General features: G+C 41.5%; 1 protein-coding gene across 2 annotated transcripts in view; it reads right to left on the reverse strand.

Annotated features, from left to right (window-relative positions):
- Window positions 1-21,720, reverse strand: part of epas1b (endothelial PAS domain protein 1b) — an 81,340-nt gene extending 59,620 nt beyond the window's left edge. For both annotated transcript variants that reach the window (XM_049600223.1, XM_049600222.1), the window contains exon 1: window positions 21,322-21,720. In XM_049600223.1, coding sequence (XP_049456180.1) covers window positions 21,322-21,347 — 26 coding nt within the window. In that variant the 5' untranslated portion in view covers window positions 21,348-21,720. The remainder of the gene's footprint in view (window positions 1-21,321) is intronic.

Consider the following 21,720-nt stretch of genomic DNA (forward strand, 5'->3'; position numbering starts at 1 on the left):
ACGCTGAGGGTTGGCTACTGTCAGCGAGACTTAACTGCTACCCACTTGGAGGTGTTTGGGCGCACGTTTGGCTTGGAGATGGACCATCTCTGGAGTAGGGCCGAAAGCGTTAAAACTGACAAAGCAAACGCAAAGCGGTGCGGCATGGTTTGACGCAGCGCAGCCAGAAGTCCCAGTGGAAAAGCCCTAACAATACATCTGTAGCATTAAGTATCAGTAACTAGAGAGTATTGGGAACTGGAATCAGATTTTTGGTTACGTGTAAGGAAGCATATTTAATGTAGGCTTAATATTATATTCTGGGTACATTCACTGATGCACTGAGCAGTTTAAACTTCTTTGTTAAACCACATCAAAAGATAAAAGAGTATTGTGTAGGAAACAATCCCTGGTCTTTCTTTTCACAGTATTTGACTGAATAACACTGCTGTGCAATAATCTCTACTGCTCCCATCTGAGACAGAGCCAACCCTCTTTTATGTCTTACACTTACAGTTTTCATTACACAAGTAAACTGTTAACTTAAGGTTCAGACTGGACGTGTGGACATGTATCACACATACACACATAAACACACACAGACACATGCACAGAAAGACAGGCCCCTACATTAACTCCTGGTGTCCATGAGATTGTTGTGATAACAAGAGGTGCTTATAGGAAACAGATCCTGTAACCAGAGCAGGTGTCAGGCTGTGTGTGTGTGTGTGTGTGTGTGTGTGGGCCAGAGCACAGGTACAGCGAGTTCACAACAGCTCTCGTGGATCATGTGCTCTAAAAATGCTCTAATCACTTTCTTGTCGTTTCCATCGCTCACTGTAGAACAGATTTACAGATTTCATTGACGTCGACTGAAGCTTGAACATTTCACCGCACCTTCACCCGGCCTTAAAGGAACAGTCTGCTTCTCTCAAGATCAGAATCATTTTTAAATCGGAGCGAGGCCCGAGACATGTTCAGCCGAGCTCTGCACAAAAACTGCAAAACTACTTTACATATTTTAGAAGGCCCAGTGACGAATAAAGATTTCAATTTGACCAAAATATAAAACAGATTCAAACTGCACGACAGTGGTTTCTGCCTTTATGAAGATGTTAGGTACTATTTCAATTCCAACAACATATTTTAAATGCTTTAGTGGAGGATCACATGACAAATGTCATGATAACATCAATGCTCAAAAACATTGTCATATTTAATTTTTTGAATCAACAGTACTTTACAAATATATACAGTGAGACAATAACCAGTATTTTTAACACTGGACATTTTATCTCATTAGAACGTGTTTGCTTTAGACGTAATGCTACTTGTTGTCTTTACACACATTTTAACATGATTTAAGCCTCAAAATGTCAGAACATAGTACTTGGCATCATCCTCTTATTGTTATCTCAGCTCCATAAAATTAAATAACAGTCAGTGGATGTCATATGTTTTGTAATATTTAAAGATATCATTGTCTCAGCATGAGGTGCAGACAGTTATTCCATTTGACATTCTGTGACTATAATGTCTAATAGTTCTTAAACTTTGTAATACCCTTGATATATTTTCATTTAACTTGGTAAACACAGATGAAAAGATTCAATAAATGTGTTTTTTCCTATGAACATTTTTCTTATTTTTACTTCATAAACATCTTTGGACATCAAAACTGCACGTCAAGTCATTGACCCAGAAACAGAAAAGTTGGAGCATCTCCAAAGATCTCATTGTGTCTTCTGTCAAATCTAAATGACCACTGTGCAAAACCAAGCACTGGAAAAAGGAGTAGCACCATTGTCATCACGCTCCCATTAAAATTTCTACTTTACTAAATCAAGAAAAGAACATTAGGAAAGCTTTTTGAGAACAAGTGGAATACAAATTTCGCAATTGTTCTTGTCCATCTTTGAACAATTGTTAGCAGCTGATATGGAAAAGGAAAAAAGATGAACAGAAGGAATGGTTACAGTGAGCAAAACCTAACAATTAAAAGCCCCTTTTCGTGGAAGCGACAGCAGACAAAGGCTGCATTCAAATCACAGGACTCAATGCTCAATTCAGATTATTTTCCCAGAACCAATCTTTCTGTGTAGACTGTTCATATTTGAAGTGACTCGGGCTGCTTTCAGACTAAGAGTTGTCTTGCTTTGGTCCGAGTCAGGGACTCAATAACTGCCTAGAGTTGGTTTGTGTTCTCACAGCAGCATTTACAAGAGGACCAGATCAAATGCCTTGTGTGAGAAACCTGCTCTTGATTGGTCAGAACTTCCATGTGGGTAAAATCCAGGAAGTAAAGCAAACGTTGAAGAAGAGTACACTTGCAAGATAAATGTGACACTTTCTAATGTCACAATGGAGGGACAACTACGCAGGTTGATTTTAGCGCTGCTCATCGTGGACTATATTGCTGTCATTGTTCATTTTAGTCGAAGCATACAGTTTGAAAACGAGGCAAACGCGGCTCCAACTAGAAAACAATGTTTTGATGCATTGGATGTGCTGAATGTGCATCACCTCTTCAAGAAGGTCTCAGGTTGTTGAGTGTGATTTCTGTGTTCACACCTGCCCAAACGAACCGCACTTAGGGGGCAAATTAACCTGAGTTTGATTTAACCGAGGGCAGGTGTGAAAGCACCCTTAAATTGGACATCACTGTGAATGGATTTCTGCCTTGAAATACCTCACATGCATCCAATCTCAGCAAGCAACTTTGTGTTCAGAAGACATCTAGGTGAAAAAACAGCAACATTTGGGCTGTTAGTAAAAGTTAAGTAGACCAGAAGACACCAAAATGATGCTATGTGTCTCAGTTTTTATTCAAACTTTATCTGGGTCTGGTAACAAATGATAAATGAATGATGAATTATGATTGAATGTTTATGATAAAGCTGATTAGTCTCACATTGATTTCCACTCATTATTTCATCAGCTCTGTCTCACTATCAAGTTCCCACCTCCTGAGCACAGAGCAGAAGGCTGGACTGTATGCTGCTGTTGATATGTTCACATCAAATAGTGTTAAATAATTGCAAAACAGTGCTCAAATTTTGGTGTGTAACATCACTGCAGGGAACATGACTGTGCACACACAGAGTGCACTGGGGACATCGCGGCGGCTGCCACACACTCTGCCTCCTCCAGTCACCTGATGGACATTTTCACCACATACACATATGGACTGTAAATCAGCAAAGTCTGGAAATAAAGCCAGTGCCGGCTCTCACACAGTTATTAAACGTAATATCCTCATTATGAGTCCTAATCTCAAGACTTATTTTGTTGTCTGTTCCTTGTGCTCAGACTGAGCTGGGAAGAAAAGCTTTTATGTGCTCTGCTCCTCTCACTTGGAATAACCTTCACAAAGAGTTTAAGCTACGAGAATTGGTCTCTGCCTGATTTTAAAGCTCTCATAAAGTACAAGGACAGATGAATTGGTTGGTTCTAGGGATGTAACGATTACCGATATTATGGTAAATTTCGGTTAATTTTTACACGGTAAGAATGACCGTTTATGTTTAAATTAATTGCATTATCACGGTGGATTATCACGATATGTAATAACAGCCTCATTCAAGTCTCGCGATGCAGGCGCTGCGTGAATGCGTAGCATGTGTAAACACAAAGAATGAAAACGTGGCGGAAGTGGCACTCAGGACATTTTCCCCCCAACTAAATGCACGCAAGTCTGAGGTCTGGTCGTACTTTGGGTTTCTGAAGAATGCCGAGAGACAGCTGGTGGAGGACAGCTATCCTGTGTGCAGAACATGCAGAAAGAAAGTTGATGCGAAGGGTAGCAACACTACAAATCTGCTGGCTCATCTCCGTGACCATCATCCACAGCTTTACAGCCAATGCAAGTTATGCTATGCAAATGTCAGTTATTGTGTGACAGACTTCGGTTTTACTGAGATTGTCATAATGTGTAACTCTCGACATATACGGGACATTTGAGCCGTATCTGTCCTCCTAAACGGCGACTAGGTTTTCCGTTTTCGTTTAAGACACTCAGGAGCTAATACTAGCTGAGTAGCTAATAGCCGTATTAGCAGCTATGTTGCTAAGTGTTTCAAAACGAAACGGAGCTGAAAACACTGAGCGGAGCCGACAGAATATAAACCGATGTAACGTAACGCTAATTGAGATCAACTATGATTGAATCACTGTGATTATGGTTACTGTATGGTGAGCTATAATCGATATAGACGGCCAGTTATGCTTTCTCGACATAAGCTCAAGGAAACAACATAAAACGCTGCCGTGTTAACCTTTGACCGAGAGCATGCACTCCTTTTCTCATACAGATAATCCTCTGACTCACATGCACACTTCTAATGTGTGAATTATCCTGTGTAATGATGACCACTGCCCTTAGGGGTTTTTTTGGTTTCTCCTGCACATCTGTGATATCTATTCTATATATTGTATGTTTTTTGTTCTACTCTTGCATTGTTTTGTTTCATATATATTTTTCCTCTCGTGCTAATAAATAAATAATTAATATATAAATTGTTTACATATTTTGCTGACTGTTAAAATGCACCAGACAAATAAGCTTTGTTCCTGTAATGTGTTTACATATTTTGTTCATTTAAAATAAAATTTTCTGTTGCTGTGCCAATCCCTTGCCCCTTTAATGTGAAAGTTTCATTTTAATATAAGATTTTGGCTGTTAACATTTTAGTATGATAAGGAAGTTACAAGATTTAGTGAAGTTATTTCAATGTATCTATTTTTTGGACATTTTACAGCGCTTAAAAAAATATCACAATATTATCGTTTACAGTGATAATTTGGTCACTATAATCGAGATATCAAATTTCCCATATCATTAAATCCCTAGTTGGTTCTTTTCACTGGGCGAAGGTGTTCTCATTTCTACATTACTGTGCATCTTTTGTGTTTTTTATTGTGTTATTGATTGGCTGAAACTTTTTTGTGTGCTGCCGTCTTGGCCAGGTTTCCCTTGAAAAAGAGATTGTCAATCTCAGATCGCCATAACAAACTTAAAAATATATAAATAAATTGTGTTCACCTGTCAAACTTACATCTTCAATCAATGTCTCAGGGTTGGGATCAGACTGGATTGTCCAAAAAATTTTGGTAAGGTATGAAGCAATCAGTCTATCAGTCATGCTGTGAACATATAAAAGCTGTGGTGACACTCAGCTGATTCAGTGTAAATAACCTTAGATCAGCCGACACATTCTGACTCCAACCTCATCACATACGTTTGGTTATAGACTTTCAACATCAAGATATGCGCTGGTTGTTTTCGGGAAGCAAACACCAGCTTCCTGGGTGAAAGTCAGTGGTTGTTAGACCCATCCACCACCACCCCTGCCAGCCCTACTTAGACTTCCACCGCCATAACCTCCGTTGTTGTCCCACCACGCTTCCCTGACACCACCAGGCACCATTAAACAATACTGGCGACCAGCCACATAGGCTGACGTGAAAAGACAGCTTTTTTTATTTGGTGTCTGACGCTGGAAGTCACTGATCAAGCCCTGGTTTACGACTTCAGAGTGAGACCGGGCTGGATCAGCAGGCTCATCAACATTCATGAGGTGCTATGCATTGACAATTTATGATTGCATGTGGGCGTGTAGAGGGCGGGATGTGAGGCTGATCCAAATGCAGACAACTCCAAGTTGATTTGGGATTCATACCAGGAAATAGTGCATGGTCAGGCGTATGCAGGGTTTTTAAATGTGACTTCAAATGTAGCTCCCGCCATCTAGTGGCACTTTACACGTTACTACAATAACATTTCAGCTGGGACATGAACAACCACAGTGACTGTACTAATAGTAATAATAATAAAAATAGGACGAGATAATTCAGTGACATCACATGTGTAGTTTGAAAGGTCTGTCAGCCAAGTCACAGCGTGATTTTACGACTCCACAATCGCCTAATCTGACAAAGTGACGGACAAAAATGTCTCGTGGTCTGAACCCAGCAAAATGTACTTGAAAAAGTCTCCTGAAAAAAACTTTCCTTTAAGACAGACTGAATCTAATACTAAGTGATTTATTAAGCCCTATTCGGACTGGATTAGTTTTGCATAGGGACGAGGGGTAAAGTAATAATTACCAGAGATTTTAGTCCCGTCCGAATGTGCCATGTCAGTAATCATTACTGCACGATGTCAGTAAAGATTACCGCGACTTTTACCTTCTGTAAAAGGGTCCCAGATAATTACCTCAGGTAATACTAATCCCGTGCGAATAGACCAGCAGTAAACATGTGTGTTAGGGCTGTCAAAAAAAAAAAAAAAAATCGAAGTTAGAAATATATTCAAATATATATTTTTTTTTTATAAGTTCGAACCTAAATTTGATCATTCGAATATCATTAATAATTAATTAATACTATCAATAATGTTGTATATCACGGCAAATCCCATTCGGGCGGAGATGGCTCGCGCACGAGCCGGGCCAGAGAGGGACGCAGCGGGAGGGAGAGGCGCCGACGGAGGAGCCTGCTGCACCAACACCACCCACTGCGCTGTCCGCGATGTGTGACCTGTTCGGGGAGACATACAGGGAGAGTGCTGCACCTGCTGCCTCCCTGCCTACCCTTTTTGAAGAAGAGATGAAACGTTACCAGAAAGAGACACCACTACGAGCCGGCCAGGATCCACTCTTGTGGTGGAAAACTACGCACTGAAGTATCCAAACATTGCTCAGATAGCGAGGCAGAAGTTGATCATACCTGGCACTATATGAGGTCAGAACAGGTGTTTTCATCCGAGTGTCACGTTCATATTGCATCAGCAATAAACATATTATTTTTTGTGTGGTTTTTTTTTTGTAAAAATAAATAAATAATAATAATAATAATAATAATAAATTCTAATATTATTCGAACTCTACTAAATTAATTCGAAAATATTCGAACTCAATTTCATGGTGCTTTTGACCGTCCTATCATACGCTCATGATGGCAGGAGGGCATGGCGGTGCGTGAATGGATTTACCCCTCCCACTTGTGGTAGTTTTACTGATATTTCTTATCCCGTGCGAATCGGTCATTAATATTACTGACGTCCTGTGGTAAAGTGACATTACCCCACGAGCCCATGTAAAACTAATCCCGTCCGAATAGTGCTTTTGGAAGAGTAGATGTTAGTTTCCACTATAAACGTGGCTTATGGTCAGAAAAGGCCACGGAGCCTGCCCACACCCAAACCACACACACACACACACACATACACACACACAAACATACGTACACACACCTTTCCTTGCTTACAGTGGGTCTTCCTGTAGTTGTGGCGCCTGGCCGAACACAAACACAGAGCAACAATACAGTACGGGCTAATCTGTGATCCTGAGGAACATAGAGTTCTGGAAATACAGCCAAACGAACACACACACACACACCACACACACACACCACACAGGGCCGAACAAACAGCTATCCCAGACAGGGGCCCCGACTTCAGCTCAATCAGGGGAAGAACGATGCAGGAGATTGCTGATGATTCTGATAGTCCATGAAAGAGAGGCGCACGCACACACATACACACACACACATACACACACACACACACACACACACACACACACACACACACACACATTCTGGCACAAACAAACAAACCCTCCCACGCCACGCTGATGGTCGTGATAGACTGGCTGATTGAAGGAGGCACAGAGGGGAGACAGAGAGAGAAACAGACGGAAAGAAACCTCGTATGAACTAATCATTTAAAATATAATGTTGATGTTTTTATAGTATCTATTAATATTTTTGTGACTATTTATGTCTCTTGATTTTTTTTTTGCAATGCTTGCTTTATTTTTAATCTCACTTTCTCTTACTACGTTACCAGTTCAGCAAAGCAAATTCCTTTTGCGTGAAAACCTACTTGGCAATAAACTGGATTGTGATGAGGGAGGTCAGCTGACCACGCAGGGATCCTCCATCAGAATACCAAACACGCTGCACGGCTGACGTTTAAACAGGCCGTCTGATGAACTGTGGGAAACTAAATTAAGATTTTATGTAGAGCGCTTAAAGGCTCAGTTCACAGAAATTAAAAATAAGAATAAGAACAATAATTTTCATGTTTTATTTTGTATCATAATTTTGTTTTAACGTTTATTATCACGTATTGATCTTACGTACATCCAGGGTGTCTACAGGTGTCAGACAGTTCAATTTAATGCTTTTTAAAACCCGTTCGAGACACATCTTAACCAAAGTGTTATGCAGGAATATGGTTATCAGAGTGAGTTAAGTCAATCTACATTTTGCCAACAGGTAAGTTCAAGTATTTACTCACGTTTATCTCATTTAGTTAAATGCTTATTTCGTATTTTGCAAATCAAAAGATGTGTTTTAAAGATTTGAGCTCTCAAAAATGTATTCATGAGCTCTGAGATCTCGATGAGGAGGTTTTGTCAACAGAGCTGACTGACGTATTTCAAATTAAGAGGCAGGACGAAGGTGAGAGGAGTATGAGTTGGTGGGTTTATATGTGACAGCTATAAAAAGCACCTGTGGGAATGTTTTGAGCAAAACTAAAGTGGGTTGGTGTTGTACAAGCTCTTATCAGCAGCATCTGGCAGAAAGTTTGGCTTTTGGTTTGTTTGTCTATAAATGACGCCAGCAAACTATGTCACAACCTTGGAGCACTGATCAGCGACACCACTAAGTTTGTGCTGCAGCACTGCTCCTGCGTGTAAAAACTGAAAAACAGAAGTTTGTGCATGCTCTCTAGTGACACAAGATTCCTTATAGAACCAACTCTGAACAGAGCTGAAGAGATGTGACGACTGAGGTGAAAGAGAGAAGGAGAAAGCTGCATTTAATTAGTTACTGTGTCTTGGAATACAAACTGAAAACAGGAATGACTAGGTGTAATCAGTAGAAAGGGATTACAGAGACTTAATGAGAAAGGAATGTGAGCCTTGTACTGTACTGGTTTTCACTTCGTCACCACTCTCACTTCTCACATACCAGTTTACAGGTCAGCTAAAGCAAAAAGCTGCGAGTGAAACTCAAGTCTGAGATGTCTGAAAAAGATTTCTCTTCATGTACGTTCACTAACTTCTACACAAATGTGTCAAAATAAAAACTAAATAATTAAAAGCTGAGATTGAATTTTTCATCTTGTGTATCTTGGGATATTTTTCAAGTGTTCATAATGTTTCCCAGGCAGCAAAAAGCCTCATCTCTCCGAAGGCAGAAAACAAGCTCTGATACAGTTACGTCCTGTGGACGGTGTCTGGCTTTCAGCTCCGGTGTGTTTTCACTGCTTGTTAGAGTCAACAAATTCACTTTGGAGACTGAGATGGTCTAAAATGGTTAAAAATGAGGCTGAAGCAGAAAGCTGCAAACACACAGGTCAGCACAATCACAAGATGAAAATGTTGGCATTGGGGATAGTGCCACAAGAAACAACTGTTAATTACTAAGACGTCGCTGCATTTCCAGTTGGAATTGTGCCTCAAAAAACAGATTTTTAAAACCAAAACATGATCTTTTCTGAACCATAACCGAGACCAAAAAACAAATTTTTATCTCTTTACATGATTTTTGAAACTCTTGTTCATCCCTGCATTTCTTATTGTCATTTATTCTGTATCCATTCATTTAGTTTTTTCCCCTTTGTTCTGTTTTGTCTCAAGTTGAGGGGAGGTCCGTTGTAAAAACGAGTGGCTCGTTGACCTCTCCTGTCACATCTGCTTTCTCTCCGTTATCTGGTTTTATGTCGTTGTACACATGTGCAAATATGGTTGCAGTGATATACCAGTCACTGCTGCTGTGATGTTTCGTGCTAACCTGGCAGATGTTGAACTGACAGTTCATTGAGAGAGCAACGGCTCCAGAGACAGCAACGTTTACTGATCCAGTGGAGAGTCTGGACGATCAGGATCCGACCCCTGGTGCAATAAAGGATCGAATGCAAGAACTGTTTGACTGGAGAAGTTTGAACACTACTTGCAGCTCTGTAATTTTGGTCACACCTTAAAGATGCTGAATATATCCATATCCAGCCCAAGTGTGAACTGTTTGAAAACAGATGGCAGATTCTCCACAGATATCTAGCAGGCTACATATCTGGACCTCATGGGACCTGTCGGCAAACTACAGCCAATGAAAGCGCTTGAGCTGGGTTGAGAGGTCGCCTGTAACACTAGGGACTTTAATGTATGTGTTGCATTTGCAACATAAGCCAAAGTTGTTGTACCGAGAGGAAACGGGGTATTTGTGAACATTTATTTTAAGAACAACAAAAATCCCTGTCATTTCTTGTGTGTGCTCTCAGACACTCGCCGGGGAGGCCCCCTGATGAAAGATCCTGTAGTGTGTGACCCCTCCATCACCTGTCAGTCATGAAGTGTGAAAACCACAACGACGTCAAGTCTCTCATTTCAAAAATAACTCAGCAAATTGTGAAGAGTGGAGAGTTCAGCGATTTGACGACTCTCAAAGTCGTGCAGTGTGAACTTGTCTTTAGAAGACTTGACGTAGGGGAGCCAGACTTTATGGTCAGTCGGACAGTGTCTTTAAGGAGTCTGGGAGGACCTGGAGCTCAGCCAGGTGACACACAATCAGGGAGCCTGGCCATTTTGGTAGCAGAGGAAGAGGAAGAAGGGGAGCTGGCGGACAGGAAATAGGAAATGGCAAGGAGACAGAGTTCTGAAGGAGGGGAGAGAGGGGAAGACATAGGCCTGGTCAAATGACCTCAAACATGGAGGCATAAAGAGGGGCGGAGGGCGGGGTGGGGGGACAACCACAACAAAGTGAGCGGGGAGAGGCAAACAGCACAGTTGGGAGTCGAGGATAAATATGAGAGAATGTGATACGAGCAAAAAGACACAGAAGAAAAAAAACACAAAGACGGAAGGCACGAGGAGGAGGAGGAGTGGGCGGGTGAGAATAAGTGAGATAAAAATAACAATGGAAAGATGCAGAGGTTTCCCAGACCACCTCCTCTCCTCCCCTGCTGCTTCTCCCCACTGTGCAGCAGGGGCCTGAGGGCCAACGGGATTTTACCTACAGCTGACCAGGGGCTTCAGGTTTTGTGGTTCTAATTCTCAATTAAAACTGAAGGTAGTGTGTTTAAGAAATTAAAAAAATACAGATTTTTGTTTTCTGTATTGCTACATCACGATTTTTCACGTTGTCAAGACCTCGTAGATCTAATTCATGAACTGACCTTATTACTGAAAGCCTGTCATCAAGCATTATAGCTTCATATGATTTAACAGGTTTTCTGATTTAAGGGCTGGTTTAGGCCCTGATCACACAGAGAGCATGTAATTGTTTTTAATGAAAATGAAGCTTTTTGCTCGCTGTGTTTGCTACGCACCTCACGTCTGTGCTGTAGGTGTCTGGTGTTTTTGCTGGCGTGTTCTGAACTAAATTCACCTCAGAGCAGAAAAGCACCCCTCATCATCTCCACTTTTTCCCATTGTCCAGCTGGATGTTTGAGAGGCGGGCCTTCTGTGGTGGTCACGACAACAAGTTAACAGTTGGTAAACAATGGAGGAGAAACTGGTGGTAGCGGTTGCTGGATACTCTGAGCTATACGGCTTGATGATAGGCAGCAGGTTGTCAAACTGTCCCACATTATCTTTAAATCTGCCTGTAAACGTCCATGATGGAGGAGAAGCTCCTGGACCAACTGGTGGTACTCCCCATGATCCAGCCTCTTTTTTAGGGTCTCATGTACCCACACAGATCTCTGTTTATCTGCTGACAGCCTCTCACCCTCAACCAGAGCTACAGACAGTAACCTCTGCCTGTCTTTATAAGATAAATAAATAAATACACAGTAGATTGGTTACACAGGAAAGTTAGGGTAAGGATGTGATGGGGTGGTTGCCTGGCAATTATAAAAATGTGCAGCAAGCATTTTTTTTACTAGTGGCATTTGAATTAAAAATAAAAAACAGTGCACCCTGCATTTTGCAACCTCTTGGAAGAGGTTCCAGCTTACTGCATTTAAGTAATTAATTAATAAAGTAATGACTACTTATTTCAGTCAGTGGTAATCAGCTGCGTCTTGCAGCAGCAAAGTGTCACATTTTGTGAAGAGATGTACATAGAAAAAAATCAGGGTAAAGAACAGTTCACACCACAGACTGCATAAAGGAGGTGAACATAGTGACCGTGATGTCACAGATTGGTTTGTGGACAACTATTCTGAAGCCTCGATTTGGCATTTTGGCCGTTGCCATCTTGGTTTCTTGAGCCAGAAGTGACTTTGGATGAGAGGGGTGAATCTGAGAGCCATAGGCCCAGTTACACAGAGACACTTTGCACCATGTCTTGTTTTTCCAGCAGTTTTTAGACATGTGAGAACATTTAAAATTTTTCTTAACTTGTCAGTGGAAGGCGCACAGCTCGTCACGGTCACACATGGCCCAGGCAGCCAATCAAATCCAGCAAGAGTCAGTATATAACTGTTCGGATGCCAGTAGATCTGGCAGGAATGGCTGGACTAAATGCAGACAAAAGGTGTTAGCAGCATCCCATTCAAATATTCATCAGTGATTGCATGCATGGAGTTGTGTGGGCAGGCAGGTGAATCTCTCTGGGGAGTAGAGTGCCATTTACAATGCCAGTAAATATAGCTGACTCTTTAACTGGGAGAGAGCTCCTGAGTGTGTGAGAGGAAGGAGGAAGTTATAGCTCATGTCATAATAGTTTCATGTACGCTACTGTCTTTGAGAGAGAGAGAGAGAGAAAGTCAGAGATGGGGCATGGGGAAGATTACAGAGGATTGGTTTATGTGTGCTTTTCCGTCACATTTAATAGCCCAGTTACGCAAGCGTTTTTGATGCGGCGGATCTCAGTGTGATTGGGGCCATAGACTGTATCGTAAAAGTTCCAACACCCAAAAACAAGTTCACAGCCATCTAAATGTACACAGTGCTGTGAGTATACACTGCTACGCCTCTATCTTAATTGACACGTCACCACGGTAGCACCTACGACCAATTTATCAACCTTTAAATAGTTCCTGCTGGTCTGATACATTGAAGTCCACCACTGTTTAAAGTAGCAGCTGGCTCAGTTAACACTTAAAGCTGCTCTTTAACCCTTTGACGAGCCCCTGCTGCTCGTCTTCCTCAGATAACTAATCACTATAAATCACACCATATCCCCACAGCTGAGAAACATACTGCATCTGTATCTCTATCACTTCTCCACTTAATAAGTCTCTCCAAGAAGTCTTTACTCACACTCGCCCAGTCTCTTTTGTCTCCCTGTGTTTCTGACTTCATCTTCCTCTCACTTGTTTACACTCTGATTAAGAGCTTTAGGCCTCAAATGCAAACAGCGGCGTCTCAAAGCACAAAGACAGATTCTTAACCACAGAGAGACTCTTTCAAAAGTGACAAACAGACTCAAGTGGCTTTTAATGCCGCTGCCGCTGCTGCTGATATAAAGCTGCTGTTTGTTCCACCAGATTTCAGCTGAAAATGAATTACAAGGGCCAAAAATAGAGCTTAGCTAAAACAGAGCATGGACACAACCACTTTTTAAAGCTGAGCCTGAGTAAATGGTGTGTGGTTTTCAGGGAACACATTCTGCCTGTAGCTGATATGCATCTATCCCAAAGGTCAGTCCAGGGCTGGGAGTCATTACAGGCAGTGATTCTTGAGACTTATCGTTCCAGCTCTGTCGTGTAGAAGTACAACTGTTTCCCCAAAATCACTCAGTACAATGAGTTTGGGAAACTCCGTGTCCACCAGAGCCACGAAACAAACTGATAACTCAGCAGGGTTTACTCAGCATGGGACACAGAACGTTTTCAGTCTTTCATGACAGGCTATTGAAGCAGTCACATCAGGCTCTGGGGAAATACTTGTGAAATTTTATGGACTAAAAGTTTTTAGGAGGGATTCACTGATCCACTGGCGTAACAATGGTATCAGCTGATATTCGCCTTGTCAACTGCCAACAGCCTATCGGCAAATAAAATGACATTCACCAGTGGCAGATATTTTCTGTGTCATATCAATTTTTCACAGGCTAAAAAGCAGAGCTCGAGACTAACCGCATCCTGTCATCCCGGGACAATAGAAAATGTGTTTGAGATCTTCCCTGGGAGGCTGTTCGGACAAAAGGACACAGTAAACTCACAACTTGCACCTCAGGGGCCAGAAATTTGTGAATTCTACGATAGCGAGGGAATAGCCCAGCCTACTGTCCAGATGACTGGCTGGTGTTCACTGTCTGTGTTGGAGTGGTTAGGTTTATGCAAGAGGAGTGAGACTGGTTAGGGTATGAATGTCAGGGTAAGCCAATCAGACGCAGAGTAAGGCAGGCCGTTCCTTCGCTATCCTAGGATTCACAAATTTGCTCAGAGGATGCACCCCAGTTAGTTAACGCTAGCTGCTAACAGCTAACAGCTCACAGAGGTTATATTGAGGTACATCATGATACGTTTTAAGCTCTCTAAAAATGAGTGTAAGGCGAATTACATTGTTCTCATGTTGTGTTTAAATGTAATCTATAGTTTAATAATATAGTTCTGGCGAGAAACTTGCAGTGAATAAATACAGCTACTTTACGGAGTTTTATTTTTGTAAATGTGTTCACGGCAATATAAAATATTATAACAGGATATAAAATGATTATAAAATGATGATATATATATATTAAAAAGGCGTTTGAAGCAGTTATTTTTTTTTTAAATAAAAGATTCTTCATGTGATTTTTCATAAATGTGCATGATTGAATTTATGCTTATCAAAAACAGGGTAATGAAGGGCTGAATGACTTAACAAAAGTTCAGTTATTTTTATTTTATATATTCATTTTTTTTTATTACAATTATAGATTTTCCCCAGCACAAAATGGGAAATAAATTTAAAAAAAAAAAACAAAAAAAAACAAAAAAAAAAACAGCTATTGGCAAAATTATTCTTTTAAACATCAGTTTTTGCGCAGACTTTCACAAGCAGTGCATCCCCTGTTTTTAGTCAGTGAATCAAAGAAATAATCAACAAATTAATCAATGATAAAAATAACTGTTGAGAATAATTGTCTTTTTAATGCTTGAATTAAAAAAAAATGAAAACTTGCAGAGAATAATCCTAAAGAAAGATATTGGTGATATTTCTTATGTTGAATGTAAATTTAAATCTAATCAGTTACCACAGCCCTCAGATAAACACAGAGGTACATGATGCAACACATTTATTTTTTGTACAGAAAAATGCAAACTTGAGAACTCAAGAGCCTGAAACTGTGCTGAAGCTCTGTACTTGAGATAATGTCCTTAATTGCTTCCCATCTCTGACAACAAAAAATACTTTTTTTCTGTCTACAAGAGGCAGTAACTCCACTCGTTCCACTTTGAGTCATTTGGGCTTCACTCTCTTGCATTCCTGTGTCTTTCAGAGGGCAGGTTGAGCGGCTGCTATAAGTGGCGTGATGTTTGGGTAGTGTTGGGAGGCCGGGTTGGCAGGGGTTAGCACACAAAAGAGGCATGACGGCACCGTGCCAACCAGGCCTCGGCTCGCTGCAGAGTGCTGCAATGATGTGAACCGCTGAGTTGACAGGCCCCAACAGTCCGACACAATGTCAGAGCTGCTTCCTCTGCCCTCTGCTCATCTGTCTTTACCCTCCTTACTGATTCATATTAATCTGTACAACCTCTACGTCCACTTGGTTATCGCTCTGTTTTGTTTAACAACTTTCTGTCCTCCCCTTCTGTTCTATCTGGCTTGTTTTTGGCAGCTTGCTCTCCTCCCTCTTCCTCCCCTCTCCTCTCATGAGTTAGCACAACGGAGTGGGACACAAAGATGCAATAGCAGTCCACATTAAGGAGCAGAAAACAAAAGATTTAGGGGCAAAGCTGGCGAGTGTTTACGAGACATTTAATCCAAAATATCAAGTAAGCTCATCCTTCAATATTTTCACCACAAACACATTACGTGTTAAAAGAAGCAGCTCCACTTACATCAGCAGCAGATGCATTGCAACTTTGCAACACTTTATGTTTCAGCAACACTGGGGTTAATGTGTAGTTAGGTAAAGGCACAAAAACCACTTGGTTATGGTTAAGAAAACACCTCGTTTGGGCTTAAAATACCCGGTTTTGGGGACCCTATCCCAGCAGGAAATGCAGCAATAACTTGCTGCAGAAAAGCACCTGCTATTCGTGGCACTATTCCTGCAGGAATTGCTGCAATATCACGTAAAAAACAACCCCTCTTTGTGACACTATTCCTGCAGAAAGTGCAGTAATATCATGGTAAAAACCAACTGCTCTTAGTGACACCTTTTCTGCAGGAAACAAGGCAATGTCTCAGTAAAATATTAACCATAGTTGTGCCACTATCCTGATGTCTAAGGTAAAAACAACTCACCTCATGGCACTATCCCAACATGTCTCAGTAAAAGCAATCACTCTTTGTGGCGCTGCACCAACAGGAAGTGCAGCGATGTTACGGTAAAAAACAGCTGCGTTTTGTGGCACTATCCCGGCACAAAATGCAGCAATGTCTTCACAATTATATACACACTAAGTATTTTAACACTTTAGTATTTTAATGAGAGAAAAACTGACAGGGGAAGAGTCCTGCTTTTCTTCCCACATAACTACTTAGTTTTCTTATGGATTTTAGTGCAAAATGCACATCATATTTTAACCGAAAATAAAATCTGCCCCATTAATAATGTTCTCCTAAATATGCTCTTTAAGACACATATGCTTCTTTATAAAACACTGAACAGAAAAACAGGCGAGATGAGACTGGACTGCGTCAGTATTTTAGTTCATATTTTTTCAGATCCCAAATTTGCATGGTGCCAGAATATACTGTTACACCGCGCTGACGATGATAACGGTGAGCGGCCTTAAAAAAGAGACAGAAAATACACCCAAATGGATCAATCTCTCCACAGTCATGTAATGCATATCTGCCTGGCAGCTGCCCTGGACTCTGACCTTTGAACATTGTTTCCAGCGGACTCACATGTTGACAGAAGTGAGTGGGGTTCCTCACAGGCCCTCAATGTATTTCTGGTGTCAGTCAGCCAGGCTGTAAAAATAAAACTATTTAATGCAGTCAGATGGGGGGGAAGTAAGGTGAGAAACACTGCTGATGTGTTATTGTGTCATATTGTGTTAAAGGTCAACTACAGCTGTGACACACCACAACAAACACTTGAGCACCAGAGTGTATTCAGGGGTTAAACTGATCAGTAACAGAGGCTTTAATGTTTGATAGGATCAATGTGACACAGTTGGCATGATTAAAACAAAATTCTACCTGATCAGATCTCTTAGCTACAGTCTGTAACAACTCAGGCCTTGAGATCCTTAGACTTTCTACTTCGGGTGTGCATGTACGAACAAATGTTTTAAGCGTGTTGTTTAGAGCCATTAAATGAACCAACAACTAATTTGATGGTTTAACATGTTTCAGTATTTTTTTTTTCCAGCAGAAAAAGTCCATATATTCCAATTCCATTTTACGTTTCTGCAAACCACAGATAAGTTACATTTGTACGTTGTTATGTGGCAGATACGATGAAACTTTCACTTTATCTTTCAAAAACACAGTGGTTAACGTACGCTGAGGTTTAAGCACAAAAAACACTTGGTCATGATTAGGAATAGATGATGTCCTGGCTTAAAATAGATGGTTTTAGTGGCACAATCCCCAGTAAAAATAAAATAAAAATGCAGCGATGTTGCACTATCTTGACAGGAAAAACAATGATAGATTGCTAAATAAACACCCACAACTGGTGGCTAAAAAGCTGCTGACTCGTTAAAAAATAATCAGTTTTGTTGCACTGTGGTTTCAAACAGTAGTCTGCAGCTGACATGCATCTTGCCTCGGTGTCACACCATCCCCTCCATCTCCCAAAGACAAAGTCAGCTCACATTTTGCGTCACTTTAGAAATGTTAATATTTTATAAAACATGCAAATGTAACATATCCATGGTTTGCAGAAATGTACAATGCAGTGTCTCCTGGGTCAAGGGTCAATGGCAGCAAACTTTCCTTTTAAATTCCTCTTTGTCTGTTTGAGTAACTCTGTGCTAAAGTCAGAAGTTTTTGAACACAGCACAGGTGCTCTCTACATGTGTTCTTTCCTCCCTCAGCAGCTGTTTGTGACTCGCAGAATGGATAATTATGACGATAAAGAGCCATTTAAAGTTGATCAGATCAGATTGACAGGCGAGAGGAGCAGTTACTGTGAGTGAATGCAAACTTTTAGACCTGGCAGAATGAACAACTAAATTTCACTATCAATGCGCCTGATGTTCTGCTGCTAAGTCTCTGCCAGAAACCAGTTTTTATATTTCAATACCACATCTAATGAAGCTCCAAAAATAGAAAACCTGGTTGTGGTGGCAGATGTTTTAATCATGGCAGGCCACCACATATAATGAATGTGTGGGAAACCATGCAATGCCAACATTTCCTCTGGCAGCTGAGCCGCAGTTTCCAAACACCAACAGCAAACCGAGAGTACAATTTGATATCTGGGACCTACTGGTTGCAATAACAACCTCTGCAAGTGCGCTACACCTTTAAGGTGTGGTAAGTGTACCAGAAACTAAAACCAGGTTGTTGGAGTTCAGCAAGGGTTGTGATCAGGGTTACATAAATTTCATTGCTGAGCCCTTGCATAAGAAGGGACCCGGACACATGACGCTGGAACTGAAGTCATACACTTTCTTAACTCTTATGAAATTGACTTTCTGACGTTTTATCTGCCAAACAATTAGGCAGTTAAATGTAAAATATCATGAGGTGCAGCCCATCTACAAACCTACTGAACAAATACAGATGATTTGAACACAGCTGCTTTTTTTACTGTGATAAGTGACCACGGTGTGATGCACTCTGAGGGGTTCTTATGTAGAAAATATGGGATTCAATGTTGAAAATATCACCATCCCTTGTCCCTTATTATTGTGTGTCAGGGCGTCTCGATGGTACCGAGTCCTTAAAGTGCCATAATATTGTGTGTGTGTGCTAAATTGTGTGCTATTCATTATATAACACATTCTTGTTGAGAGAAATTTGGGTTGACAGGAATTACAGTCAAAAACCAAAGCTGACTTTTTACCAGCATGACAGTAAGTGGACAATCACACAAAAGCATTCCATGGAGTTCATCCTCTCACGTCATCAGAGTTAAATTAATAAAACTAATCTGAAAAAAATGCATCCCAACTAAACACTGAGTGTCTGCCAGGCAGCCGCCATGAATCATACAACTTATCAAGGCAATTATTACTTCCAGGCAGCAGCAGCGACAATGTGCTACTGTGTAATACAAACACTGAGAGAGAAAAACACATCAATGAGGAGACGGACACTTGTGAACTCACACACACACACACACACACACACACACACACACACACACACAGAGACGCTTTTCATCTGCAGCCTGACAGAGACACACTTGCAGGTCTCCTTCCCTAAGATGGCCGATAGCTCTCCGGTGGAAGGCGTCGACAAGCCAGAGGAAACGCTCCTGGACTCGTCTCACTCTGTCTCTTAATGTTATTTTCTCCCTTTTATCCCCCGATGACAGAGAGTCCAGTGTCTCTGTCCTCTGTCTTAATACCTGCTCTGTTCATTTTTGGGGCCTGTTTGATAACTACTGTTAGGTAAGAGGCGGAGAGGAGAGAGTCACAAGGGTGGACTGGACAGACAAGACGGCGTCACGCAAACCCAAACCCTCTGCCGATTCAAACCAATGTTCTGGTGGTGCGGAAGTAGACAAATTGTTCTCTTGTAATATCTCAGAATCTCTCAATTAAATGTCCCATTTGCTTTTCTTATATGTCTCAAATTAAACACCTTTCTGAGAGCTGATTAAATTGAGGGTTTTCCACAGGTAACATGTTGATTCTCTCTTTACCAGGCATTATTAAGTAGCTGTTATGGTGACACAGACTGGGACAAGCTGGAACCAGTATATTTTGTAAGATTTGGCCCATGACCTCATCACTACTGGGGCACGGTTAACAACCAAAAAGCAGGGCGGGACTTGCAGGAAGACACACTGATGACACAATAAACAAGCTTTTCAAAAGGGGAAACATACACATAAATATGTACAAATATAGAAATCCCATTAGATGCTCAATGATTAAGCGGCTTCTTGAAGGATTTCTTTTTCCCAGGTGTCTTATGGCAGAGTACAATGATGTCAGTGAATGTGTGACAAGCTGGTTTCACAGTCAAACATGATCTGGGTTGTTAGGTGACTAAGCAGATGATAAAAAATGAGGTGGTTGCATGAATGTTGCCCGAATATGTATTTTTAAAACCTAGCAAAGTGGCGCCCGGCACAGGAAAGCACACTGACAGCTTCTACAGGATACCTGCAGTTCTGGAAATTTCCTCACCAGCCTATGACTAATTACTGATCGTCCCTGAAAGGAGTTCAGAGGTTAAACACTTGGACTCTGTTTTGAAGGAGAAGTTTAGTGGAAAAAAACTATAGACATGCTTTGACTTGACAGGCTGCAACTTTATGTAGGCATTTCTATTATTACCACAGTTATCACTCGACACAAGGCGACTGCTGTTGTGGTATTTTAACTGTCTGCGAAGCATCCTCTCTGCAGAGGTGAAGCGTCCTCTGTGGCTTTGCAGGAAACTGAAGCTTTATGTCGAGGAACCACAAAAAGGTCACCAAAAGTGTTGCGCTTTGTGCCCCTGAGCCACTGCTGAGCTACATGTCCACAAAACTGCACGCCTGTGATCAGCAAAAGCTAATGTCTGACAGGGCAGTATAGTGTGGAAAAGACACCCCAGGAGGAGCTCTGTTAATCCATAGATGAGCAAATATATTGAATCTGATGGATCAATGATGGGACATAGTCCACCTGTTTAGATTTTGCATGTTTTTACTCATTAAAAACAAGTTGTAAAGGCCATTAAAAGCGTCCAAAATCAGAATTAAACCTGGTTTATTACAGTGACACCCTGCAGCAGACTAAACCTCATGTCAAGTGCAGACTAAATCAGATCACCCACTTACCACCTTAGATGAGTCCAATCCCAACCAAAGGGCCATGATTGTATTGAAAACACATTAATATCGTCACAAAGCTTTTTATAAACGCCTCATGAAGCCACTGGCTGTGACTGTGATTTATAACAACCACTATCAGAGCTGAAATGCAGGCCAGGTCACATGCAGCAGCAGCAGCACTGCAGCAACAGGTCTCTGTGTCACACAACAGTAGCCAACTGTCAGGCAATTTGTGCACTGAATAAACACAGGCTGTCATCTGCACACTGCGGATTAATAAAGTCATAACCAGGGGGAAATTAAAAGCACAGGAAGGAAGGAAGAAATTAAATGTCTTACCTTTTCTTCTCCTTATCGGCCGTCATGGTGTCTGCTGTGGTGTAATTCCCCGACAGTCTGAGTTAAGTCCAACTTGAGAGTCGAAAAAGTTTGTCACATCGACGTGCGCAGGTCAGACGCCCTCTGTTAGATCATGTCAATAAACGTGTTGCTTAGTCCATGAAAGCAGGCAGAGTGTGACCGGCCGGGCTGAAGGGGATCGGGGCCGTACAGTCTCAGAACACTGCCGAGGATTGTACAGCCTCTCACCCGCAGGAAACCTCCGCACAGGCTGGGTGAGACACGGAGCTGCTGCCGCTGACAGGAGCCGCCCGCAGGTCCGCAAACTTTTCCTCGCTGACTGGTCTGGAAACTCCAAAGAAAGCTGCTCGGTCTCTGACCTGCGGCTCAGCTGGCACG

The sequence above is a fragment of the Epinephelus fuscoguttatus genome, linkage group LG16 (genome assembly GCF_011397635.1).
Source record: "Epinephelus fuscoguttatus linkage group LG16, E.fuscoguttatus.final_Chr_v1".
Lineage (NCBI taxonomy): Eukaryota > Metazoa > Chordata > Actinopteri > Perciformes > Serranidae > Epinephelus > Epinephelus fuscoguttatus.